Source organism: Aplosporella prunicola (genome assembly GCF_010093885.1).
Source record: "Aplosporella prunicola CBS 121167 unplaced genomic scaffold K452scaffold_1, whole genome shotgun sequence".
In the NCBI taxonomy this organism is placed as follows: Eukaryota; Fungi; Ascomycota; class Dothideomycetes; order Botryosphaeriales; family Aplosporellaceae; genus Aplosporella; species Aplosporella prunicola.
The window spans coordinates 700,823-726,238 of NW_022983529.1; the positions used below are offsets into that span (position 1 = coordinate 700,823).

Consider the following 25,416-nt stretch of genomic DNA (forward strand, 5'->3'; position numbering starts at 1 on the left):
GATCAGACCTCTTCGCTACGCTCAAACGCTCTTCAACCCCGTTCTGCTCAGATCCTGTCAAACCCTCCTCTTCCACGACTGCCCTCAAGCTTTACCAACTCCGGCTGATGAAAACACTCTTGCTTGCTAAGGTATAGTTTCGAATTTTTCGCAGCTACCATCTGACGTACATGCATATACTGACGGTACATGTCTTGGTAGATTCCCAAGACCGATGCCTGATAGCTCTGGTTAGCCATCATGCAGGTCGAGTCCCTCAATCGGTGGACCCCGTGTGAACCATGGGAGCCTATGGATTTCGAGTGCACTATGGCATCTGTTGCTTGTTTTCGTTCTTTTCGTTCATCACTCTGCGATTGCCAAAGTTGCGAGCAGCGGTTTCGCGATGCTGACGGCCTTCGCTCCCGGCTACTTGTCTACAAAAACACATTCACTCGCGAGGAAGCTAATTCTGTTATTGAAAAACACACCAAATCTATCTACGATGACAGAAAATTCCTCCAGCAGCTTTTAGCATCACATGGCGATCTAATTTTAAGCAGGTGGACGAAGAAGGACCGGTCTAAGCGGGAAGCATGGTTACTACAGGCCACTCCGGATATGTTCCCTCATCGATGGTTCCATGCTCACTTTCTTCGCGAAACCCTTGGAGATACAACAGTCAGGGAACTGCGTGAGAAATACTGGAAAGGATTTCGGCTTCCTTACCTGACCGTGGAGGAGCTTGTTTTTGATCCTAACAAGCTTATTGCCCTGCTTCATAGCAGATCGGATTTTTCACCTGCTCAATGGGCTCCACACGACTCGAGACAATTGAGATTCTATTGGTACTCTGGCATGGTCAATGTCAACTACTGCGAGGCTTTGGTTATCATGCATGGTAGTTCCTATGGGAAGCTTGTCAATTGGGACAAAGTCGCTGCAGAAAGGGGAGATGCCGTGGGGTTTCCGCGCGCCGAAATTATTCTGCAGAGCCAGGCACTGCTATTACAAATCCTGCGGAAAACTGCGATCTAGTTCCTCGGCGGCGAAAGTTCAAGTTTGCCTGCACCCTCCGGCAACCAAAAATGGAAAGAATCAATAAGCAGAGGTTTTCAACAGCCCCATAGTGTCGAACTGCGCTCTTCGTACATCAACCAGCCTTTTTCGGTGCCTCCGGCCTTCAATATCTATACTCTCCTCTCGCTCGCACATGCCAGACTCGACGCAGCCATTGATCATGTTGGTCTACTGCAAACGGATCCGGCTTACATGCGTCGCATTATTGGCATCTGCGACTTTAAAAAGCTAACCAACGCCCGCCCTGGGATGGATGTCACCCCCTTCATTCTTGGGACGCTACTGAAAGATACTGATATTGTTGAGTTTTGGCAGTGGGCCGTCGATGAGTTGGAGAACATCAAGCATTATTACGAAAGGTTCCGTGACAGTATACATCCTGGTCAACGTCTTCCCCCAAAGTTCGACAATGCCTTATGTGCTTTGAAGGCTTTAATCAGCATTCGGATCTGTAACCAATCTCACGAGATTTCAAATCTTCTCAATCTGCGTCCTGGATTTAATGAGGGGTGCAGTTTCAAGTCCCTTGGTCCCAACATTTTCCACACCATTTTCGAACAAAAAGCGACCAGTACTCAAACAGCTCATCTTTGCTTCGAGGATCGCTTTAAATGGTGCCTCATGCAGATGGCAGAGCGATCTCGTAGCGTTGACATGCCATTACTTTTCGCCATGCTGGAGGATCATCTTCAGACTTGTACTGCTGCCGAACGTGCACGTCTGGACGAAAGATTTTACGCTTGGTCAGTGATCTCGGTGCGGTCCACGATATTCTCCTTGCCTTGAACTACCATAGGCCTCTGGACGCAAACAAACTCTTTTACGATATTTTAGATACTGGAGTGGGCGGCAAGTTCTGGCGGTGTCATCACACTACCCGCCCTCCTATTGATACTTCTCTCATGGCCGCGCTTCTCAAGCAGTTTCTAAAAGTACCGAAACCTGACGGAATGCAGAACAAGGCGAAGAAGCTAGAATACTCCATAAAAAGCCGTAAAGCTTTGAGTTTGTTTTGGCAAGAAGTTTGCATCTTCCGTCGGCTCGGTTACCTGGGAGAAAAAGTGCCAGAAGATATATTTGTCTACCTTGAACCATTCTCAGCAGGTTCCCACCCGGAATATGTCGCTGCGATCGAGACCGAGCACCAAACCCTCTTGGACGAAATTTCTAAAGAAGTTCCAGCAAAGCCCAACATCCAGCCAACACCCATACAAAAGCAATGGGGTAAGAGCAACGATGAAGTTGACAACGTTGCTACGGAAATTAGGATAAAGCTTAAGACACGCCCTGCAAAACCTAGAGAGTCCGCTATAGTAGAAGATTTGTCGACCAGCCAAACTTACGAGGCCCCAGAAAAGGCAGCCCCCACAGTCAAGCTCCCCCTCAAGAAGCGCTCATACGCTATCTTATCCTCAATGTATCGGAAGGACGTAATGAACGAATTGAAAATGGTGAATTGGGAGGATTTCGTCCTGGCGATGAAAGATGCAGGATTCCACGCCACCCACTGTGGTGGATCCGCTGTCAGCTTTGACAGTGTGGCATCGAGCAAGAAGATTGTATTTCACAGGCCTCATCCGGTCGACAAAATAGACCCCGTCATGCTCCGTGCCATGGGAAAACGGATGAACAAATGGTCGGCTGGAGCAACGATGTACTCTGCGTTGAGCATTAGCAGGGTTTTGGACAAGCTGGTCCATTTCTGCCCTCATGGGATAAAAGTCCATCAAAAACAGCATCAGGCATATCCCTCTCTCGGCAGAATGGGTTTTCTCCAACGAAACTGTATTCACGGTAAACATCTCGTTGCGGATGTAGAGATATCGAACAAGGGAGGGAGTTTATCACACAGCTCTAGAGATCTGATTTCTTGAATACTTGCAAGGAGTGATGCTGGCTTTGGGAGGTGAGACTGCAGCTTTGGGTACAGACGCACTAGGAGGCAGAGTTTTGTTTTGGCCCTTCGTTTTCCTTGCGATTCATTCTTGCGATTCACCTTCCGCATACACCATAGTGGCGGTCGGAACTTTTTACTCACTTTTCGATAAATTCGGTAGAATGGACTCCCTTACTCTTTCCTCTCCTGCTTAACGGTGCTGTGGTTGGCGCTTTCCCACATTTGCGAAGCTGCCTCAACAATCTATATCAACATCTGTACTTGCTTGCTTGCTTCTTCTTCTTCTTCTTCTTCTTCTTCTTCTTCTTCCACATCTCATCCTTTGACCGACACTTTATACCACTCTCCTATCTCAACTGTGAATCCTCAACATGCGCATCCTCATTCTCACGCTTATCCTTTTCCTCATCTCTGCCCCCTACGCTGTCGACTTGCCCAAAGACGCCAGCAGTCAATGGAGAATACTCAAAACCACAATTGAGGACGCCTCATCCAGCATCAAGGGCAAATCCCATCTGAACAGCACTTTGAGATTATTCGCAAACACCGTCAGTGCCTCTCACATGTGGTCATTGCTTTCAGAAACTGACATCGCGAAAAGGGCACCGCCAATCTTCTTTACAACATCACCCATACAATCAACAGCTCTTGGGGCATCGCAGCTTCCGACAAGGTACGAGACAGCCCATCGCATTGCGTCGTGCCGCGCTCACTGATAATACTTATAGCCTGCGTTCATTAACGGCAGTTCTCTCCCAATGGACAATAAATACAACGACGTATTCTCCCCCAGTATTCCTTCCTAGGCCGTTGCAGTGCTGACCGCGTTAAATACAGTACCTTAAACCCGTCCCGGACCTCGTGTCTGCCCTGGTAGCGCTCGGCTCAACATGGCACCTTGAACTCAACTACCCCGTCTACTGGGGGATCGAGGAGCTCGCACGGCAGGTGCAGGTCAGTCAACCAGTTCTCTCTGCTCAATTGCCTCGTTCTCAATGTGCTACCTCGAAAGCAACCCTCTGCAGCAGCTACGCGCAGTGAGTTACGAACGGTTGCTAATGTGCTCGCTGCGACATAGGGTTACGGCAGCGCGCTCACCCGCGCCGGAATCATCAGCGAGAATGCGACAATCCGGACCATCAAGATGGGCAGCGAACTTGTGAGAGCAGAGAAAGCATGGAGCAAGCCCGGAAACTTGCCGGGGAGGCTGGTGCCACTACGTCCGTTCCGTAACTTGCGGCCACCCTCATAATTTCCCGGTTGCTCAATGGTTATTGGAAACTCAGCGCGGAAGAGTTAGGAAGCCATGAGACTCGGTATATGGCAAGGGTCACTGGTGGGTGGACTGTTAGCATGGTTGGGCCCACGGGAATCGGCGTGCTTGTCGGTATGGTACGAGGAATGATTGATTGGTTGTGGCCTATAGAAGAGTACGAGCATACAATCAAGGTACTGTCTGATAATTCTTCCGAACTCTTTGCGGGTGTTAGGAGCTCAGGAGCTCAGCAAGGTATAGGCGCAGGAAGCTCTGGCCATGACTAAGCGCGCCGTCGTCATCCCGAAGCGAGAGTTGTTTGTTGACATCCATTTGGTTGTCGGCGCCGATCTTCACGCGCACACCATTGCTGCCATCCTTAGTCCTCCCCTTTACATTTAACGCTTTGCATGGCACCCAACATGGAGATAGAGGCGTATTCCAAGACCGACGTTGCAGAGGTATATCCTCAGCCCCTGCATTCGCACCCTCACGGCACTGACGCGCGCTTCCAGTTGCAGCAGGCCCTGCAAACCGCCCAATTAGAACTAGATCTCGAACGCAGCCACCGCATCGTCGAAGGCGTCGCTAGGGACGAGGATATTCGCAAGCTGCGCTGCCAAATTCTTCTGCTGGAAGATGAGAATGATGAGCTACACGACCAGCTGGCCGAAGAGGAGTCGCGGGCCGACCGCCTCGAGGGAACACTTGACGACTCGCTGGAGCAATTGAAAGTGAAAGAAGCGGAAGTACTGCGCCTGCAGAATGAATTGCGCGTCAAAGCGAGAGCATCAGACACGATGAAGGTGAGCAAGCGCGTGGGAGCGGCCACGGCGAAGATCCAAGCTCACGCATCATACAGGCTGAACTCGCAGCGCTGGAGTCTATATCGACCGATTCGAACAAAGTCCTGGCCGAAAAACTCGCCCTTGCACACGAAGTTCGTGCGCTGAAACCCGAACTCGAACACCTCCGCTCGCAAGCCGACGTCCATGCGAACCTGATCTCTGAAAAGCTATCACTACAACGCCAACTCGATACCGTCGAAGTCGAACTCGAGAACGAGAAGCGCGCAACACAGCGCGCCATTGCTAGGCAAGGTAAAGCAAGCGAAAAGGATGCGGAGCACCAGAGCGAGGTTAGCGGGCTGCGAAAGGAGCTATCCAAGGCGATGCGGGAGCTTGAAAAAGCAGAGAAAGAGTTGGATAAGGTGCAGCTAGAGCTAGACTCCACTAGGAAAGCCGCAGAGCGCGCGCAGTCCAAGGAAGACAAGAAAACCGCGCAGGACGCAAAGGATGACGCCAAGCTCGAAGACCTCAAGAAAGAGCTCGCCAAGGAGAAGCGCGAACGGGAAAAGGCAGAGAAGGCCATTGAGAAGTCAAGGGTCGAAACAGAGGCGCAAACCACGCTCGTTAACGAGCGTGCAGACGCCTATAAGAATAAGCTCAAGTCTGTCAAGGAAAAACTCAAGGAGACACAGGCAGAGCTTCAAAAAGCGCAGGCTGCGGCTGCTGCCCAACCTGTCATCGAGGAAGCGCAAGCGCCAAAGGCAGCGCCCGCAAAGAATCCCCGGAAACGCACTGTTGCGCAATTGGACCAGGATGCCACGACGCTGGGCACGCCTGGAGATGGGATGCCCGCAAAGAGGAGCCGCGCGACTATCATGCCTGGCGAGAAATCAACTTTCAGCATCACTCCCTTCTTGAACCGTACTGCGAACGTCATTGAAGACACCCCCAAGGAACAGGCGGAGGATGCGGAAGTCGAGCACGATGATCAAGATTCCGCAGAAGCGCAAGGCACACCGACGGTCCAACCGAAGAAAGGAAAGAAGGCCGTATCCGAGAAGCCCAAGACGAAGGCGCTCGCCGCGCTGGATGCGAACCAGAAAGCGAAACCAGCGGCGCAGCGGAAAAAGGCTGCCGCACCGGCGTTAGAAAAGGTTGCGGAAGAAGCAGACAGCGACGACCAAGAGAACAGCCCCGTTGCCGAGGAAGCAGCCACGAAGCTCGAGGAGCCGGAGAAGCCCAAGGAGAAGGGCAAAAAGGCCAAGCAAGCCGAGAAAGAAAGCGAGCCCACCAGTCTCAAGCCGAAGCTGAAGCCCGCAAGCGCAGCCCGCAAATCGCTCGCCTCGTTTGCATCCTTTATGGATGAGGGGGCGCCCGAGAAGAAGAAGAAGAAGCGCAAGCTCGGCGGCAACCAAAGCATTCTGGGCAAGACGCTGTTCGACGTCGACGAGGAGGAAGAAACGAGCAAGCCGGCCAAGCCCATCCCAGGGCGTGGGATATTCGCGGCGCGCGCGCTGGGCAAGGGCCGCTTGGGCGGGCCGTTTGCTGGCGCGAAGAGCCTTGGGGCAGGACCGACGATGACGACAGTGGATGGGTTTACGTTCAGTCCGCGCAAGAAGGAGAAGAAGGCTATGCGCGAGGCGAGCATGATGCAGTGAACGGTGGTGGCGGTGGCGGTGACAGTGCTTGGGAAGGGGCGTATGTGGGAAGGCGTCTTGTCTGCGCAAGGGCACTCACTTGGTTACGGGTATTATTGGACTGGAATTTGGTATGCTATGGCTACCCTATGTATGGCTTTGGGATGGATTATTTTCATTGGCGTATTGCGTGTCTACGGTTGGGTATTGCTGGGGACATGGGAAATACGGTGACAGTTTATGTTTATATTGCTCGATAGGCGGGCTGTAGTAGGTACATGCGATTCTTTCACGTTCCTTTATCTGCATGCACCTTCGGCTTTCTGTGGAACAAGGACAGCCAGTTGCCTACCTATATATGCACTTGTCGGTTCTCCAGCTCGGCATCAACCAACCCGCGTCTTCACAATCAAGCAGGTTGCTTCAACTGGCAGTTTCATTCCACCGGGGACACTTCTGATGCAATTGCCACTGTCCTCAAGAAAGGGGTTCTTTGGTACTGTCCTTTTGCCATTGCCTACATGGGAACCGCGCAGTTACTGATATATGGTATTACTTTCGTTCATCGCCGATACGCAACATTCTCTATCATGATACTGTGCTCGCCATTCGCCCGAATTGCTAAACGGTACCGCTGTGACTATCTCGTAGCTTGGAGTTCTGTTGTCCGCGCGCTCGTAAAGGGCGGGTGGGCTCTAGGTCCCTCTGTCCACTGGCAAGCATGAGGGCTGAGGGTTGTGTTTGAGTTGAGCTGCTTGGGATTGTTTATAGGGGCAAGCTGTCAGTGTTCATTTCCGATACTGCTGTGTGCCTAAACAATTCGAAGTGGCTCAGTCAGGAGGGATAAACTGTCGACAGGGGGATTTTCTACGTAGCGAACATATCCGTCTCGGTAATGCATGTAGATATAAAGGGGTTGCAGGGCATACGTCTTCTATCCTCCAGACTAAGTGGACTCGGCCTACAATTTACCTACTATATAAGACCTGTCCAGTCTGGCAGCTAACAATGCTCACAATGGTCAACAACGGAACAGTAGCGACTGTGCGATCATACGTTCCCCAGGGCCCATCTATCTCGACAAACAAAAGGCTTATTTGGGCAGCCTTCTATCCTTTTCTTTCCTATCCGCGCAATTTTGTTCGAGTTGCTGTTGTTAGAAGGGACAGTGATAGCATCAATGTCAATGATAATGACAAACACCACTCGACACTAGTGTTGTACCATGCTCCGTTATACTGTCGCTGAGTAACATCGTAGGGCTTTCCGACCATTCGACTGGTCTCTTCACAGTTCAGTTTGTTGAAATAAGTTGGCGGGCTTCTTCCATTCCGTATCTTCAAGATGAGGAAAGGCGGGAGGCAGAATGGTCGATTTTGCCGTGCGCATGGCGCGGTACGGTAAGGACTGTCTGCTCTTGGAGGGTAAGAGCGAAGCCTGGAGTCGTATGGTATAAAAGGTGCGATTCGTACGGCGTCGATCCCGTGGAGCTCTTTGTCTGTCTCTTCTGCGTTCGTACTCCTACGTCCTACGTACGAGAGGAGTGGCTACATGGCGTCGATGAATGCGCTTAGGTCCGGCCGTCGGAAGGAGGTGTTTGGAAAGTGCCAGAGGACAAGCACAGAAAGCGTTGGCACTAAGAAAACAAGCCTTTTCCGTCCCCCTACCTGCTCTTACCTACATAAACCCCTTGGCCAGCCCTCCAAGACCAACGGCCTCGATTCGACACCCCCAGACACGATCTCGCACCGTCCTGTCTCCCTCGTCGCTCTGCCCTCTCCCCTCTACTGCAGCACAGAGGCGCACGCGCCCGCCCCGACCCTACCCAGGGGCCTCGTCGTTGCCCGAGCCCAGCAACGAACAAACGTGTTAGGGTAGAGGCGATATCTCGGGCCGGGCGCAGCGCGCCGACCGGAGCCGGGACAAACCGCCACCGCTACCCACAATCGAATCCATCTCGTAAGACGATCGCGAAATAGCGTCGGGCGCCAGCGGAACGCCTCCAGCACCAGCACCACCGGGCGGCTGAGATTAGAAACGCGCCCACTCACTTGACAGGCGTGACAGGAAATCCTGGGCCCGGCTCAGGCATCACGGCGCTGCCCACGGGCTCCTCGCGGCTCTGCGCGCTCGTGCGTGCGTGTTGTTGGCTGCGCCGACCGTTGGGTTCCATGTTTTTCGATTTTTCCTTTGGCGAGCTGATTGTCCGGCCGAGCGGCGGCCACGCGAGATATGCGAAACATTCCAACTTGACAGGTCGGGAAGGCGAGCACGCGCCGTCGACGTTGCTTGACGTCGTTCTTTCCATGAGCCGCATCTGCCATCTACGTATGCTATGGTAAGAGAACAGCACTCCGATTTCGGGGCGCCGGGTAGATGAGCGCCTGCGCCGCCGTCTCATCAGCTTTGCGGATCCGTGGCGGCGGCCGCGTGGGCGGGAACAATGGTCATCACCATCAGCAGAGCAACAGCAGCAGCATCGGGCGAGGTCGGGAGGTGGTCGGTGACGGTATTTTGGGCAGATTGTCTCGGAATCGGAATCGGGCAGCAGACAGGCAGGCAGGGCAGGCAGGGCAGGCAGGGCAGGCAGGGCAAGCAGCCGCAGCGGGCGGTCAACGGCCAGCAGCGGATAGTGACATTGACGGTGACAGAAGCTGCTGGCGATAGACGGGCAGGGAAAGAGGCCGCTCTGAGCAGGCGGAGGACCTCGCGCACTTCATACGAGGGCGGCGGTGCCTGGTGCCTGGTGCCTGGTGCCTGGTTCCTGGCTAGAGAGGGTACGGCACCAAGGCATGCATAGTCAGTGCACTGGAGATAGGTAGGTTCACATGCAGAGGATAGATAGGGTGTGTGAAGCGGGACAGTTTCGAGGAGTTGAGCGTGTAACTAGGTACAAGCAGATGCACCTATCAGATGCGCGGCAGGGATGACAAGGGCAGACGCGGCGATTGGGCGGCCCCTTATCTGGCGATGCGCCCGGTCGGCGGCGATCCGGCAGTGGCGCGGTTGCATAAGGCGATGATGCGAAGGAAAGAAAGAGATAAGGGAATCCCGTGCCAAGCCCTGAGATAGCTGCCTGTCACTGATGATGATGATGATGCTGATGCTGATGATAGGTACTCGTACTACTGATAGCTGCTGCTGATGATGATGATGCTGCTGCTGGTTGCGGGCAGCAGTCTGGATGGGACATTTCTTGTCATCCCCCTTCGCTCTCTGCTCTCTCTCTGCACCCACCACCACCACCACCAGCAACTCGCCCACCGCTGGTCCGGTCCAGCGCATCGTTCGTCGACGTCGAGTCCAGATGCCGCCCCGGCCCCGTTAGGCCCGCCCGTCCGCCCTGCCCCAAGCTCCAGCCTTCTGGAAAAAGCCACCCAGCCAAACCCCACGAGGCGCCGGCCCAGCTCGTCTATTTTGCCCCAGGCGGCCTTGCCAAAGGGAGAGAGATAAGCTGGCCTCGACAATGCGTCGTTGGCTCGCTCTCTCTTAAAGCACCTCGGCCCCGCACCCTCCCGCAGATCCATAAAGGCCCTTTGTTCTTGTTGTGTGCTTGCTGCTTTTGCTGCTGTTTCTCACACACTAGGTGCCCATCATGTCTTACTCGTGGGTTGGAGCACCCACTCCCTTCAACGGCACCAACGAACACCTCGGCGGCGACTCCAGTATGTCCCTCACGTGTCACCACACCACCACGCCCTCACTGACGCCTCACCTCACGCAGGCTCCGAAAACTTGAACCAATGGTACCAATCCGGAGACCAGGCCTACATCATCATATGCTCGGCCATGGTCCTGATCATGGTCCCCGGCCTGGGCTTCCTCTACTCTGGACTCGCTAGGAGAAAGTCCGCCCTGTCAATGGTGTGGGCCTGCATGGCCTCGTCGTCCATCATCACTTTCCAATGGTATTTTTGGGGTTACTCGCTCGCTTTCAGCCAATATGCCACCAACGGCTTCATCGGCGACTTGCGAAAGTTTGGCTTGATGAAGACGTTGGGCGCCCCGAGTCCTGGCAGTGTCTTGATCCCGGATCTGCTCTACGCCTTCTACCAGGTCAGTAGTTTTTGCTACTATACGACGGTGCGTTCATACTGATATCCGACAGATGCAATTCTGCGCTGTAACGGCCGCTATCGTCGTCGGTGCCGTCGCTGAGCGCGGTCGCCTGATCCCGTCCATGGTCTTCATCTTCGTGTGGGCAACCATCGTCTACTGCCCGATTGCCTGCTGGGCCTGGAACGCCAACGGTTGGTTTTACAAGTGGGGAGGCATGGACTACGCTGGTGGTGGACCCGTCGAAATCTGTTCCGGAATGTCGGCCCTCGCTTACTCGATGATCCTCGGACGCCGCCAGGAGAGGATGATGCTTAACTTCCGCCCTCACAACGTCTCGCTCATCACCCTCGGCACCATCCTTCTGTGGTTCGGCTGGCTCGGCTTCAACGGTGGCTCCGCCTTCGGTGCCAACCTGCGTGCCGCCATGGCCTGCTGGAACTCGAACCTCACGGCCATGTTCGGTGCCATTACCTGGGTTCTTCTCGATTGGAGGCTTGCCCGCAAGTGGTCCATGGTCGGCTGGTGTTCCGGCACCATCTCTGGTCTCGTCGCCGCGACGCCCGCGTCTGGTTTCATCACCCCCTGGGCCTCGGTCTGTCTCGGTATCGCCACCGGCATTATTTGCAACTTTTCGACCAAAATCAAGTTCTGGGTCCGGATTGACGACGCGATGGATGTGTTCGCGGAACACGGCGTGGCTGGCATGGTCGGCCTTTTCTTCAACGGCATCTTCGGCGCCAGCTACATCATCGGACTGGATGGCGTGAACGCGGGAGTCAAGGGCGGGTGGATCGAGCACGGCTGGGTCCAGCTTCCCAAGCAGATCGCCTACATTGCGGCCTGCACGGGCTACGCCTTCGTCATGAGCGCGCTGATCGCTTTCGTCATCAACAAGATTCCGGGCCTGCACCTGCGCGCGTCCGAGGAGGCCGAACTCCTCGGCATGGACGACGACCAGCTCGGCGAGTTTGCCTACGATTATGTCGAGGTTCGCCGTGACTACCTCGCCTGGACCCCGGCGAAGAACGAGCCCGCGTCGTCCGAGCACCAAATCCCGCAGGGCGAGCGCCACGGCATCGCGCAGCACAGCCAGATGCTCGAGGGCTACGAGCCCAGCGATGAGGACACGGGCCCGTCGCCGCCGGACTCGGGCCACGCGCACACGGGCATCGGTGGTGACAGGCACGCCGTCGCTATTGAGGAGAAGTCGCAGCCGCACCCCGACGAGGGGCGGTGAGACGGGCCACGCTCTGCCCTTTTTTCCCTTTTTTCTTCTTCCTATTTGCGACGACGATACTGCTTGTTTATACCTATTTGCTGGCACACACGCACACGATGACACCCTTGGGTTTGGGAGCGCGGACCACGGTCCTTTTGTCTTGGTTTCTCTGGGGGATATGTTTGTATTTTCCTTTTTTCGTTTCGTTGGGGGCGGCGTTGGATACCAAAGAGTTTCACTCGGATTGCGGCAGCATCACACACACGACGGATGGCGCGTGTCCTTGCATACCGGCAAGGCGGCGCTTGTTTACCCTCTTGGTGTGTTTTTTTTTTTTTTTTCTTGCTCCTTCTTACAGCGAGGCCGGCGCGCCGGGAGGATATTCTAACCTATATGTATGTACAACAGAAGAGCGGGATTGGCAGGGACGAGGCGGATGGACAGATGGGACAGATGGTCAGACGGACGGCCGGGTGGGCGACTTGGCGGGCCGAGGAGCCAAGGGCGGCCCGTGCGCAGCGATAATAATGTGGACGACGCTTCTTGCGAGACATATCGAGAGATTGGACGGATAGAGGGAGCGTGTGTGCGTGTGCTGATGTGTGTTTGTGCTTTGTGCACGTTTGGACGTTTGGTGAGATTGCTGCGGGGTGCCGGGGGGAAGCACTGCATGTGCATGCATGTGGGGCGGCGTCGTGCGTAGCGCAGCAGGTTAGGGCTGGGGTGATAGGTATGGATGGGTGAGATTGAAGGACATGTTGACGAGCTGACCGACTGATAAGTTGACGAATACGATGAATTGGTAGGCTCATGGTGGGCAAGGCATGAGGGGAAAAAAAAAAAGAAATGACGACGATAGATGTGCGGGCGGTGGAAAGAGCAAGAGCCAGGATACTCTCTGCTATATGCGGATCTGTATAGATCGACCCACAGACCCTACGGCCTCGGTTCCGACATGAAACCAACACAAAAGAATGGACAAGACAAGAAAGCCACCATGGCGGCGAGATGGCGAGGGAGGCGAGGGAAGAGAAAGGCCAGACATGTGGCCAGACATGTGGCCAGACAAAGGAAAGCGCCGCCCACGCGCCTGTCTAGACAATCTCTATTCTCGGAGGCGGACAAGAAGGTGGCAGAGACAAAGACTCTCGAGGCCTTTAAGTCGTCTTCTTCTTTGCGTCTTGCTGGACGGACACACCACCACCCTCGCTCGTTTACTCATTTCAATACCCGCCCACGAAGCTGGTCTTCACTCGACGTTCTTTTAACAGACACGACGAAGCATCATCACTCATCCATCTCGCAGCAAACATGTCACCAACGCCCACCCGCACCCTCACCATCAACCCGGCCCCCTTCCGCTCCTCTCCCCTCGCAATTCCACCCTCCCCCTTCTCCCCACGTCTCCCACTCACGCCCCCGGCCAGCAAACCCGTCTCGATAGCCTCGACCGACTCCGACTCCGACTCCAGCAGCACCACTTCAACCTCAACCTCAACCAAACGCGCCCTCACATCGCCTACCACGCCGCTCTCCCCGCCCCCGGCCCCCGCCCTCCGCTGGATCTGGCAATGCCACATCTGTAAGTCCGTCTACCCGCTCGGCGCGACGCGGCGCTGCCTCGACGACGGGCACTTTTTCTGCTCGGGCACGACGACGGTCAGCAAGGGGCGGAAGCGGCGCCGCGGCAGCGGCAGCAGCAAGAAGCAGCAGTCTGCGGCGTGCGCGAGCGAGTTTGACTACTCGCGGTGGCAGGCCTGGGGCGAGTGGAGGCGCGGCGAGGCGGGCGAAGAGGACACGGAGAAGCGGCCTAGGAACTGCGCCAGGAACTGCGATTTCCCGTCCGAGTGCCGGTGGGGCAAGGGCGTCGCGGCGCAGATGACTGGTGCTGGTTCTGCTTCGCCCTCTTCTGCTTCTACTTCTACCTCTACCTCTAGCTCTACTTCTCCGCCCGCACAAGAAGCCACCACCACTACCACAGCAGCCCCACTCGCCGAACTCAACCTCCTGCTCCCCCCGCCGCCCCAGCCACCAACAACCTTCGACGCGCTGCTCACCCCCGCCCAAGAGGGCCAGCTCTCGCCCCGCTCGCCCGAGGACAAGCAAGCCCGCGAAGCCTTCTGGGACGGGATCCTGGAGTCGGCGCGGCAGCGACGGGGAGGCGTCAGCAGCAGTGGCAGTGGCAGCGGTGATAGCGAGAAAGCTTCTTCTTCTTCTTCTTCTTCTTCTTCTTCTTCTTCGTTGTTATCGTCGTCTTCGTCGACCCCCTCGTCGCCGCTAGCAAGACACCCCGTCTGCGCAGAGGACGTCGCGATGCAGGCAGGAGCGGATACAGTGGCTGATCAGCCGCTGGAAGAAACGGTACAGGCGCAGGCGAGCCGCGTCAGCGTCAGCGTCTCGCAGAGGCTATTTAGTGGTGCTTTTGAGATTTTTGGTGGGTTTACGGGGTCTAGTGGTGGTGGTAGCGGGAGTTGGAGTGGGAGTAGGAGCAGTGATGATGGCGAGAGCGAGGCGGGCGGAAGGAGGAAGGGCTGGAGGGGCAGTGGAAGGTTGGGCGGGTTGGGTGGTAGGTAGACTGTTGGGAGTTTTATTCGTTGGTTTTGGGTTCTTTGTGGGAGTCTTTTTTGTTGGTTTGGGGGAGTGTCTGTTCTGTTCCTTTTTGCTGTGCGTCTGTCTCTTTTTGGGTGTATGGGTTTTCAGTGAGACGCCACGGGCTGGCTTGTCTGTTTAGAGTTTTATGTTTTCTTGTTACTGCTTGCTTGTTGTTTATTTGCTTACTTTCTGGCCCACTTCTTATGCATGTTCTTTAGGGAACCGTCACTGTTGCTTTCAGTTATCAGTCAGCCACACATCCGAGAAACCAGACCGGCCCAGCGACGAAGCTGGACAGCTCTGCCTGAGCGTGCTCCTGCAGGCAGACGAGCCGATACCGGCTAGCGGGGTTGGCGCGTGGCCAGTGTATCTTTGATATTATTATTATGATCGGCCGCGTGTCTACGGAGTAAATGCTGGCTGGTCGTCGGACTGCTGCGATAGAACACCCGGCTTCCACAGGGCCTGGCTGCTGGCGCGCAGATAGCTACGATTATGCTGCACCTGAACGAAGCAATCTCCGACGCCTTTATTCATATGTTACGGGGCACGCACGTCACGTCACGGGTGTGAGAGAAGTGGTGGAGGACCTAACCCGTGAGGCGAGGGAGATTTGAGGTGATGATGTGTGTTTATTTGTTGGAGTGAAGCTGAGCGTATTTGTAATGTTTGAGGTAGCTGTTGTAGGGTGTCAATTGGGTTAGATGGTGTTGGGCTGGAGTTTGGGATCCTGATGTTGGGTATTGGTGAGGTATTTTTCTGGTGGCACTTTAGGGCTTGTTAGTGGGGGAATTTGGGCGAGACGGTCTGTTGTTTTCTTTTGTCATGGACGGGCGGTAGGTTTTATCATTAACTCCCATATTAGTGTAAGCAACGCGAACAGGCCGGTGGGACTAGCGTCTGGTATCTCTAACAGGAATAGGACTTACTTATAACCATACCAAACCCTTGGCGTGAAATACTGGCTTCATAAGGTGCCAACTATGAGCTGAACGATACCGTGACCATTTAGACAAACACTGTTTGCAGTGGTGTACTTAGGGTCCTTCGACACCTACCTTGTGCTAACCAACTACTCTAGGCAACCACGTCGCGGCCCGGTGTAGCACATGGAAGCTTCCACCACCCTCTCGATCCTTCCATAACCTTCTTCACTGACATCATTCGTCGTAGTGAGCGCACGCACGTCCCCATTCTCAGTCTATATAAACGCCCTCCCCCCTCCAGGTTTAACCCTCTTTTTCCTTTGGTTCTCTTTGCCTCTTAGCCTCGGTTTACATGCACTGTCCCTTCTTTTCCATATGCAGTCGTCTATGATATTGGTTTTCGGTCCCCGCGGCGGCTGCTTTTGCACTCCTTGAAGCACTCCATGACACCATGTCACCCCGTGTGACCTGAAGATCCAAGCCCCACACCGGCTCTGCTCAATGCATAAAAAGTACACTTCCGTCTGTCTCCCGTCTCCATGCATACCCACCCAACATGAGGAAAACTACGTATCGTCATCCTTAGTCGTACTGCCAACGTGCTCATAGCCGGTTTCATGGGAGGAACGTCGCAGTCATGCTTGCATGTCTCGCACACGGGACCTTGAGGCCTCTATGGGTGCTTCAGCCATGGCGAAATCACAATCTTCTCTCTGAATCAATGCACAGCTTCTTGACTTCTGCGATTTGCTTTTCTCGGACATGCGCTGACACGTTGCAAACACAGGATCTTTACTAACACCGCTCTTTGCTTTGCTTTTTCATTGCTGTGCTCGGCTTATCTGGGCCGGTGAGGAAGATGCTTGCTTTGCTTTTTGTGCGCTCTTGATCTGATTCTGTCTATATCAGCCGGATGTCATAAGCTCGCTCATACCCTGTTGGGATCCATCCTTTCTCGGTCACTGCTGTCACTAGAGACGCAAGCTTCAATCCAGAAGACTCGGTGTTTGTACGGGGGAGACGCTCTCTTGAGCGGACTATGTCGGATCGACCTGCTCGGTCTAGTTAACAAATTAAACATCAGTCTATTAAATATCCTATCCAACCTTTCAAAGCCTGTCTTCCTTGAACAGAACTCTGCACCCTACCTATTACGCGGTTTTAAGAAAGGCGTATTGGCCTCCCATGTTGAAGATTGACAGTAGTCTCTTGATATATTCCTTAGCTTATTTTTCCAGTCAAGCATCAAGCGTCGCAAGCCATGCCACCAAATTTAGCATGAATGTCGACAGAGGTACAGAAAAGATGATTGTCGCAATAGTAGGTTTAGTTTTCGATTATTTCACCAACATTGAGAGTAGATATTGTCTAACAATGAGTGTCCCTAGGAATTTTCCTTAATTGTTCGAAAGCCCGCATGTGGCCACAGATATCATTGTATAAGGCGGTGCGACAGCTCTGGTCCAGGAGCAAGTTGAAGTCGAAGGAGATGGCAAAAACCGAATCCGGTCGGTGCTTCCATGCTGATACGCCAGCAAAATCTCATCCAAAGAGAACTCGACGACGCTGCTGCAAGAAACGTCGCACGCGGCGATGGTGTTTGATGTAGTCCGGCCGCCCTGCCGCCCAAGTGATGTTCGCAACAGCTAACTACCTGGTCTTAGCGTCGCAGCCCCACCACGCTACGAAATTTGCAGCCCCCCCCCCAAAAAAAAGACTCAAGGGCAAAAAAAAAAGATATTGCCAGGAATCGAACCTGCTACTGTTGGATTCGCCGGGAATTGAACCCGGGACCACTCCCATAATAGGACTTCAATCGGTGTGATGATAGTGCTAAGGGAGTATCATACCACTAGACCACAAACCCTGCGCCATTGCTGGCTGATGATGGGAGAGACATAGAAATTTAAACTTATGTAGCTTCAATAATTTGCGATATTGATGGTGATTATCATCACTATCGATCAAACTCATGTCTGTAAAAGTTCATGAATCACTCTGTATCTTTTAACTTTCGCATCTCCGTATCCCGGTGGAGTACTCTCTCGTATGTATACCTCTATACCACCATGTATTTATAAGCACTTTCGTATCTTTCCGTTAAATGCATATGTCTAGCACCATCCAAGTAGAGAACTTAAATCTATCCACAACTACCGTGAGAGTACCCGGTGGGTATGATAGACTGAAATTGATAGGCGGTTGCAGAGTGGGTAACATAGTCAAAAGGAGTGGCAAATCATCTGGTGCCAACTCGAGCGCGCGCATGCTCCATTTCTCCTCGACCACGGGTAGTCCATCCAACTTTGAAAGAGTACGCTTGTACTAGGAGTAGTTTGGTGTTCGCATTTATGGAAAAACAATCAGTCAGGGTTGACCTGTTGTGCTTCAACTGGTTGCAACCAAGCCTGACTAGAAGTGCATCGTTGCGCTTATGAAGACTCAGAATACATGTGCATCAGGGCAGTCGAATGCGGATAAAGGCCAAAACCTACCTTACTCATTAACCCCTCCGTAGGCAGGCAAGTTTGGTTCCAGGGTTCTGCTAGTGTGCTGTCACTTGTACATGAAGGTACTGGAAACTTTCCTACAAGTACAAATGGCTTCTCATACCTTTGACAATCTGCGATACCTATCTCCCCTCATAACTTTGTTAACGCCACGCATGCTGCTTTCCTTTCTCTTCAAGTGCTGTATCCATGACCAAGTGCAGAGAACACTTATGCGCAGGTGCAGACAGTCCCGCGCTCTGCACGGGGCTAGCCGAGATTATATTTCACACGCAGGCGCGAGCGTGGCCGGCAAATGATGTGGGACCGAGAGGGTAAATTGACGGGCCCTTCTGACCCTGTCAGGTGTGTGCTCTACGGCTCCTGGAATTCGAGTTTGACATTGTCTGAAACTTGGGTTTGCATCTTGAATAGTCTGTTGGGTGGCCCGTGGCATCGACTTGGATCGCGGATAATTATATATCGTTCGGCTTCTCACATTAGTGTGCCGCACGCCTGCCTACGGAAACCCGATTTAAGTGCTGCGGTAGGCTCCGAAAATATGCCATTATTGTGAAAAAGTGTCGATGCCGGAACGCCTTTCGCCGTGATGCCTAGCTCTTGGTATATAGATTGCCCCTATTCCATTACTCCAGCTTGTCCAAATGCTCCAGCCGGGTCAACACCACCTGCTTGCTCGTCTCTTCAATCTCGCCAGCCAGGAAGACCTCGTCAAGGATCGCGTAAACCTTTAAAGCGCGTCAGCACGCAGCCTGCCTCCGGCCTGGATCTGGGTCCCCAGGGACGAAATCACGAACCTTGTAGAAGTTGAAGACAAGGTCGAGCTCGCAGACGTTACCGAAGAAGGCGTCCAAGACCTCGACGAAAAAGTGTATGGCCTCGAGGTATGCGAGCTCGTTGTCGTTGGTGTCGACGCACGCGCAGAAGAACAGTCCTGCATAGCGCCGGTATACGACCTTGGACGTGTTGCGGAACTCAACAAAATTGGACTGGTGTTTTTGGTCGCGCGGGGCGATCAGACGGTGGACCTATTTGGAGGGGGGATTGGTTCAGCATCGGTGGCCGCTACTGGACGGAGCGTGGAGTCGCATGCGCATGCGCCTGCGCCTGTGGCGCGACGCGAGGGGATGCGCAGTGGTGCAAGGAGAACGGACGCACCTCGCCTTTGAGCTTGACCTTCTCTTCATCCTGTGTGCATGTGTCAGCTGGTGCGTGAGTGGGCTGGGCCGGGATGGACTTACGCTGTACGGCGCATACCACTTGGCCAGGCGAGTCTTACCCCTGCGAGGCCGGAAGCGTCAGTATGGAGCGTGGATGCATCGGAGATAGATGTAGCCGGGCCGCGCTTACTGCCGGTTCTGGATGAGAATGAATGAGAGGACCATGATGTTGTGCGGGAGACGAGGCCGGGTCCTGCTCGGTCGATGCGGATGTGGAAGCTGAAGGGCGGCGCTGCCTGTGACCACTTGCGCACTTGCGGTCGATGAACGCCTTCGGCGGGGGTTTTTGTCGCCCGCCGTACCGGCCCGCGTTTCCTTTTCGGGTAAGCGTGTGATCCCGCCCCAAATCTTATGGACGGTCACTGAGGACGGAAAGGAAGGTCAGGAAGCAGTGTTAGCTGCGATTTTATATAGGTTAGCCAATACCCGGGAACATCTATCATCAGACATCCCCTTATTGATTCTCTGTTTCCAGCAATGAACGTTTCGAGCTCTTTAGGTTACTATATATAATGCAACAGTGAGCTTCCGAAGCGGAACCCGTAGAGGTACATTTATATTGGAACTTATCAGTGTCTGAGTAGCTTAAGGCAAGGAGCGCCATGTCATAGTGTGCCATCGGAGCCGACTATGTCAGTCTCATGGAAGCATAGTTAGATAAATCAATGACAAAAAGCATACGATCAGACTCTTGGCCATGGTTTGTTATCGGGGTCGCCTATCTCTGAGCTGAAGTGATGTTATGTGCAAAACACGGCCGGTTTAAAACTATGTTGGCTAATTGCAACTCATATGCGACCAAACGGGAAATAATGAGAGACCTTGGGACGTTAACAGTCTTGGGGTTGTAGTAAGACCGGAAGATTTTCTTTGCATTCCTCGTTTGGATCGTGCTGAAAGAAAGAAGAGGGCAAAGAGACGTTTTTGAGAGAAAAATGGATGAGAAAATTCCAGGTTCAATAAGAAATAACCTCGTAGGATGAATAACCTGTTTCGAGAATGTTCCCAAGTCACAGTAAAGAAAGCCGCAACTGCGGAAGGACAATTGCTCTGGGACTTGACAGCCTATAGCAATGAATAAGGGATAAATGAGAGGTTGATGCGAAGAAAGTCGCGGTGAGGTCAAGGTATATCTGGGAAACGCCCTGAACTTGGGAGTATTCACTCACCACTTCCGCTCTCGCTTTCTTCTTTACCTTCCATCCGCACCCTCCACTTGTACCTCCAATTCCACCCTCCACTTGCGCTCTACAACTACGCTCTACACTGGTGCTCTTTACACTTTCTCCTTTCACACTCGTCCCCTTCACCCACAACTCCCGAGTTTCGATCTCAAGCAACACAACGCCAAACATTTTTTATCCAAGGTCTACATTGCTGTAGGTCTTCCTCCAGTAATCTTGATCACGCTCTAGCTGCAGCTATTAATCAGGCCGATAGTCAACGACAATGCCTCCCAAGAAGGATAGCAACAAGAAGGATAGCAACGAGAAGAGCTGGTCCGACAAGGAGAAGGTGAGTACAACACGGTCGCTTTTATCTCGTGCAGATCAATTGATTTGGTATAGCTTGCGTTCTACGTGAGCCTGATCGAGTCCGGTGCCGCCACCATCGATTGGTCTAGGGTCACGCTTCCGAAGGGCAAGACCCGTAACGCTGTTACCAAGATGATGAAGAGGACCAAGGAACAGCTCAAGCCGGAGCTGGATGCTCTCAAGGCTTCTCAGGAGGAGGATGATGATATCACCACGGTCAAGAAGGAGCGCTCCAAGACTCCAAAGGTGACAGATGACGAGGACGAGAAGAAGACCAAGCGCCCTCGTGCCAAGTCCACTGCTGGTGATGAGAGCAACACCCGCGTCAAGAAGCAGAAGGTCTAGCGCGTTGTCGGAAGAGCGATCGGAATTAGCGAACGGAATGAGCGAACGGAATGAGCGAACGGAATGATCGTCTTCAGTTTCTCGCGGATAGATGCATGAATCAAGGATTGACGTCGGTGGATCCCACATGGTGTTGAAGAAGGCGAAGCACAGGCCAAGGCCTTCGTAATGCGCGGCTGGCGGGCGAGGCTGGAAATTTGAAGTCGGTGACACTGCTTGAACATCTGCAATCCCCATCTGCCAAAGTTGCCCATCCCGTCGCACTTGCCGTCGCTCTTCTACTTGAATGCGTGTTGCGCCCCTGCTCGGCTGCAGACTCCCTTCGCTAGCTCGACGCCCGACACCAAGCGCATTGTCCTGGCTGCAGCGCTGTCATCACCACCACCATCATCACACCGGTCTTGCGTCGCGTACGCCTTCCATAGTCCCGCTACTTGGCGCGCTTCGCAGGCATCTGACTCCCTACCTCTGCATCATCCGCCACGTCTCTATCCACACGTCACACGCTCATTCGCCTCCGTTGTCAGCCGCCATGGACCACCAGCACGACACCCGCAGCAAGCGCAAGCAGCCGCCCTCTCCCTCCAGCGATCGCCCGATGAAGCAGAGGAGGCCGCAGCGAGACGCGTCGTCATTGTCGGAGAAGGAAAGCTCTGCGCTGAACGGCCTCAACGGCGCCCACGGCTCTGTAACCAACGGCATGGACGTCGAGTACGATTCCGACGACGCGCGCTCGGTAACCCATGTCGGGGCAACCGGAGATACCGTTGAGTGGCAGCGCACGATAGAAAAGGTGGTCAAGAATGTCGTTTCCATCCATTTCTGCCAGACGGCTGCCTTTGATACCGATTCTGCCTTGGCAAGTGAGGCGACTGGCTTTGTGGTGGACGCGGAGAAGGGATACATCCTTACGAACAGGGTAGGCTGGTCCAAAGCTTCTTATGCCCGCCCATGCTAACAGGGCCATAGCACGTAGTAGGCGCAGGCCCGTTCTGGGGATACGTCATCTTCGACAATCATGAGGAGGTACGTTACACAAGTCACAAGGCAATGTCAGAGATTCGTTAACCATCTATCAGGTCGATGTTCACCCCATCTATCGCGATCCCGTTCACGACTTTGGCATTCTGCGCTTCGATCCCAAGGCCGTCAAATATCTGGACCTCACGGCATTGCAGCTGAAGCCGGACCTTGCTCGCATCGGAGAAGAAATCAGGGTTGTTGGTAATGATGCTGGAGAGAAGCTCAGTATTCTTTCTGGTGTCATTTCCAGATTGGATCGCAATGCACCCGAGTATGGTGAGGGATACAGTGATTTCAACACCAATTACATTCAGGCAGCTGCAGCTGCCAGCGGCGGAAGTTCTGGCAGTCCCGTGGTCTGCAAGGATGGTTCCGCCGTTGCGCTGCAAGCCGGTGGCAGAGCCGACGGAGCATCTACTGACTACTTCTTGCCGCTCGACCGCCCGCTTCGCGCGTTGCAATGCATTCGCAATGGCCAGCCGGTCACGCGCGGCACCATTCAAACGCAGTGGCTCTTGAAGCCCTTCGATGAATGCCGGAGGCTTGGCCTGACTGCAAACTGGGAAGATGCTTTGAGGAAAAAGTTCCCCAAAGAGACTTGCTTGTTGGTTGCTGAAGTTGTCTTGCCCGACGGCCCTGCCGACTCCAAGCTTCAGGAGGGTGATATTCTGATCAAGGTCAACGATGAGCTGCTCACTCAATTCATCCGTCTTGACGATGTCCTGGATACGAGCGTTGGCAAGCAGATCAAGCTGCTGATCCAGCGCCAGGGGCAAGACATGGAAGTGGAGATTGATGTAGGAGACCTGCATGCCATTACGCCGGACAGGTTCGTCACCGCTGCCGGTGCGTCCTTCCATGAACTCTCCTACCAACAAGCAAGGCTGTACGCTATCTCGTTGAAGGGAATGGGAGCTTTCGTATGTGAAGCCTCCGGGTCTTTCCGCTTTGAGGGCAGTGAGTCGGGCTGGCTCGTCCAGTCGGTCGATCACAAGGACACTCCCGATCTTGACACTTTTGTTGAAGTCATGAAGAGCATTCCCGATAAGAGCAGAGTCGTGGTTACTTACAAGCACATTCGCGACCTCCATACTTTGAACACCAGTGTCATGAGCATTGACCGTCATTGGCATGACAAGATGAAGCTCGTTGTTCGCAACGATACAAGCGGTCTTTGGGACATTTCAGATCTTGCTGACAGAATTCCGCCCGAGTCTCGTCAGCCGCAGAAGGCGAACTTCATTCGCATGGATCATGCTCAACACCCGCAGGCAGTGGACATTGTCAGGAGTTTCGTCAGGGTGTCATCTTCTATGCCGCTCAAACTTGACGGCTTCCCCCGTTCGAGGAAGATCGGCTATGGTCTCGTTGTTGATGCTGAGAAGGGCCTCGTCTTGGTGTCCCGTGCCATTGTCCCGTACGATCTCTGCGATATCCAGATCACCATTGCCGACTCGATCGTTGTAGAGGGTAAGGTTGTCTTCCTGCACCCGCTGCAGAACTACGCCATTGTCAAGTATGACACTTCACTCGTCCAAGCACCAGTCAAGACCGCAAAGCTGTCTTCGAAGTTCATCAAGCAGGGCGAGGACACCATCTTCTTCGGTTTCAACCAAAACTTGCGCCCTGTGGTAGCAAAGACCGTTGTCACGGATATCACAACCGTCGCTATCCCAGCGAGTGCCGCAACTCCTCGCTACCGCGCCATCAACCTGGACGCTGTCACGGTGGATACTAACCTGGCCGGTCAATGTGGAAGTGGTGTTTTGATCGCAGAGGATGGTACTGTGCAAGCAATTTGGCTGACCTACCTCGGCGAGCGTTCTTCTCACAGCGGCAAGGACATGGAATACCATCTGGGTCTTTCCACACCTATGGTAGAGCCCGTTCTGAAGCAGATCCGGAACGACATTCAACCGAAGCTGAGGATCTTGAACGTCGAGATGCATACCGTCCAGATGGACAAGGCCCGCATCATGGGCGTAACGGACGGTGAGTCGCCCACTACAACCAAGGTTGTCTCTAGCTAATTTTTGCAGAATGGATCCAGCGTGTTGAGCACGACGACCCTGAGAGGCATCAACTCTTCATGGTCCGCAAGGTTGATTCCGGCCACGAGGGTGGTCTTTTGGAAGGTGACGTAATCCTCTCGCTCAACGGCAAGCTCATCACGCGTGTGTCGGATCTGGACATCATGTATGACAACGAATCGCTTGACGCCGTCATCATTCGTAAGCAGAAGGAGATGAGCATCAAGGTCCCTACAGTCCCCACCCAAGACCTCGAGACAGACCGCGCCGTTATCTTCTGTGGTGCTATTCTGCACCGCCCGCACCATGCTGTCCGTCAGCAGATAAGCAAGGTGCACTCGGACATTTATGTCTCGGGGCGTATGCGCGGTTCGCCGGCCTACGCGTACGGCCTTGCGCCGACCAACTTCCTGACGCACGTGAACGGTGTCGCGACGCCGGATCTGAGCAGCTTCCTGCGCGAGGTCAAGAAGATCCCGGACAACACGTACTTCCGGCTCAAGGTCATGACGTTCGACAACGTGCCGTGGGTGGCGACAATGAAGAAGAACGAGCACTATTTCCCGACGATTGAGTTCCTTAAGGACCCCAGCCAGGAGTTGGGCTGGAACCGGATTCTGCATGAGTGTGACGAGGATGGCGCCAAGGAGATGATGGCTGAGAGAGTCGAGACGGGACTTGACCAGGAAATGGTCGAGATGCCGGAGCAAAAGTCGGCATAGAGGATTGGCCATCGAATTGCGATTCCATAAGGGAACCGCAGATTTGAAACATGAAAGGAAAGGAAAGGACTGATAGTAAAGACAGCAAGGGCAATAAGCAGCGTTTCTAGTTGATTAGATGGGTACAGTGGGCACGGTCAGTGTGGTGGCATAACAAAAGCATACCCTGGCGTCTTTCGGAAGGGAAGGGAAGGGATTAGTAGAGCTCATCAAAGTTTTGAATCATCCGGCTTGCGGCTGACGATATTTGGCCCGCAGAAATAGCACCAGATGCTGGGTTAAAAGTGCGAAGATTGGGAACGTGTAAACAAAACCAACCATAGAAAGGCAAAACATTATTGAGGTATATTCGCGCTCGTTGCGTGTGCGTAGGTGATTGATGGAGCAGCAATTCCTGGATGTGAGTACAAAGCTTAAATTTCCGATGGTGACGACGCGGGTCCGTTGATGGTGTTCTTCCTTCCACTGCAGACAGTGCAGATTCGACCAGACGCGTATCCGGATGGTGATCAGCTCTTCGGTCTGCAAGAAGAATGACATTATGTCGCCGCTTCCGGTCAATTGAATTGATTACTGGCCGCTGTCGGCCGCGGTCCATT

At 53.8% G+C, this 25,416-nt stretch overlaps 9 protein-coding genes and 1 non-coding gene across 10 annotated transcripts; 7 read left to right on the forward strand and 3 right to left on the reverse strand.

Moving 5' to 3' along the window:
• Positions 1–3,327: 3,327 nt before the first annotated feature.
• On the forward strand, positions 3,328–4,208 carry K452DRAFT_293717 (uncharacterized protein; the record flags this gene model as incomplete). Its single annotated transcript, XM_033541610.1, has 5 exons — positions 3,328–3,504; positions 3,558–3,629; positions 3,685–3,735; positions 3,794–3,910; positions 4,035–4,208. 5 exons carry the CDS (start codon positions 3,328–3,330, stop codon positions 4,206–4,208), a joined length of 591 nt encoding a protein of 196 aa, XP_033402968.1.
• Positions 4,209–4,601: 393 nt separating this feature from the next.
• Positions 4,602–6,933, forward strand: K452DRAFT_314462 (uncharacterized protein). Its single transcript, XM_033543755.1, has 3 exons — positions 4,602–4,672; positions 4,727–5,017; positions 5,074–6,933. Exons 1-3 carry the CDS (start codon positions 4,622–4,624, stop codon positions 6,655–6,657), a joined length of 1,926 nt encoding a protein of 641 aa, XP_033402969.1. The 5' UTR covers positions 4,602–4,621; the 3' UTR covers positions 6,658–6,933.
• A 1,163-nt stretch (positions 6,934–8,096) lies between these two features.
• K452DRAFT_282250 (uncharacterized protein) lies at positions 8,097–8,646 on the forward strand. The gene has a single exon (XM_033539557.1). It carries the CDS (start codon positions 8,188–8,190, stop codon positions 8,512–8,514), a length of 327 nt encoding a protein of 108 aa, XP_033402970.1. The 5' UTR covers positions 8,097–8,187; the 3' UTR covers positions 8,515–8,646.
• Positions 8,647–9,850: 1,204 nt separating this feature from the next.
• Positions 9,851–12,258, forward strand: K452DRAFT_282252 (uncharacterized protein). The gene is made up of 3 exons (XM_033539558.1): positions 9,851–10,301; positions 10,361–10,692; positions 10,745–12,258. The coding sequence occupies exons 1-3, from the start codon at positions 10,232–10,234 to the stop codon at positions 11,930–11,932; spliced, it is 1,590 nt and encodes a 529-aa protein (XP_033402971.1). The 5' UTR covers positions 9,851–10,231; the 3' UTR covers positions 11,933–12,258.
• Positions 12,259–12,302: 44 nt separating this feature from the next.
• K452DRAFT_282254 (uncharacterized protein) lies at positions 12,303–12,922 on the reverse strand. Its single transcript, XM_033539559.1, has one exon. It carries the CDS (start codon positions 12,594–12,596, stop codon positions 12,372–12,374), a length of 225 nt encoding a protein of 74 aa, XP_033402972.1. The 5' UTR covers positions 12,597–12,922; the 3' UTR covers positions 12,303–12,371.
• Positions 12,923–13,225: 303 nt separating this feature from the next.
• K452DRAFT_217695 (uncharacterized protein) lies at positions 13,226–13,558 on the forward strand (the record flags this gene model as incomplete). Its single annotated transcript, XM_033536306.1, has 1 exon — positions 13,226–13,558. A coding segment is annotated over one exon (333 nt), but the record flags the coding sequence as incomplete, so codon positions are not given.
• A 3,640-nt stretch (positions 13,559–17,198) lies between these two features.
• Positions 17,199–17,299, reverse strand: K452DRAFT_t6. The gene has a single exon. It is a non-coding gene; the product is annotated as a tRNA-Ala (tRNA).
• Positions 17,300–18,568: 1,269 nt separating this feature from the next.
• On the reverse strand, positions 18,569–19,327 carry K452DRAFT_323432 (uncharacterized protein; the record flags this gene model as incomplete). The annotated part of the gene is made up of 5 exons (XM_033544638.1): positions 18,569–18,670; positions 18,740–18,970; positions 19,101–19,130; positions 19,184–19,223; positions 19,293–19,327. 5 exons carry the CDS (start codon positions 19,325–19,327, stop codon positions 18,569–18,571), a joined length of 438 nt encoding a protein of 145 aa, XP_033402974.1.
• Positions 19,328–20,611: 1,284 nt separating this feature from the next.
• Positions 20,612–21,251, forward strand: K452DRAFT_314466 (uncharacterized protein; the record flags this gene model as incomplete). Its single annotated transcript, XM_033543756.1, has 2 exons — positions 20,612–20,677; positions 20,731–21,251. The coding sequence occupies 2 exons, from the start codon at positions 20,612–20,614 to the stop codon at positions 21,040–21,042; spliced, it is 378 nt and encodes a 125-aa protein (XP_033402975.1). The 3' UTR covers positions 21,043–21,251.
• A 491-nt stretch (positions 21,252–21,742) lies between these two features.
• K452DRAFT_217845 (uncharacterized protein) lies at positions 21,743–24,817 on the forward strand (the record flags this gene model as incomplete). Its single annotated transcript, XM_033536319.1, has 4 exons — positions 21,743–21,961; positions 22,012–22,068; positions 22,122–24,057; positions 24,105–24,817. 4 exons carry the CDS (start codon positions 21,743–21,745, stop codon positions 24,815–24,817), a joined length of 2,925 nt encoding a protein of 974 aa, XP_033402976.1.
• Between the last annotated feature and the right edge of the window lie 599 nt (positions 24,818–25,416).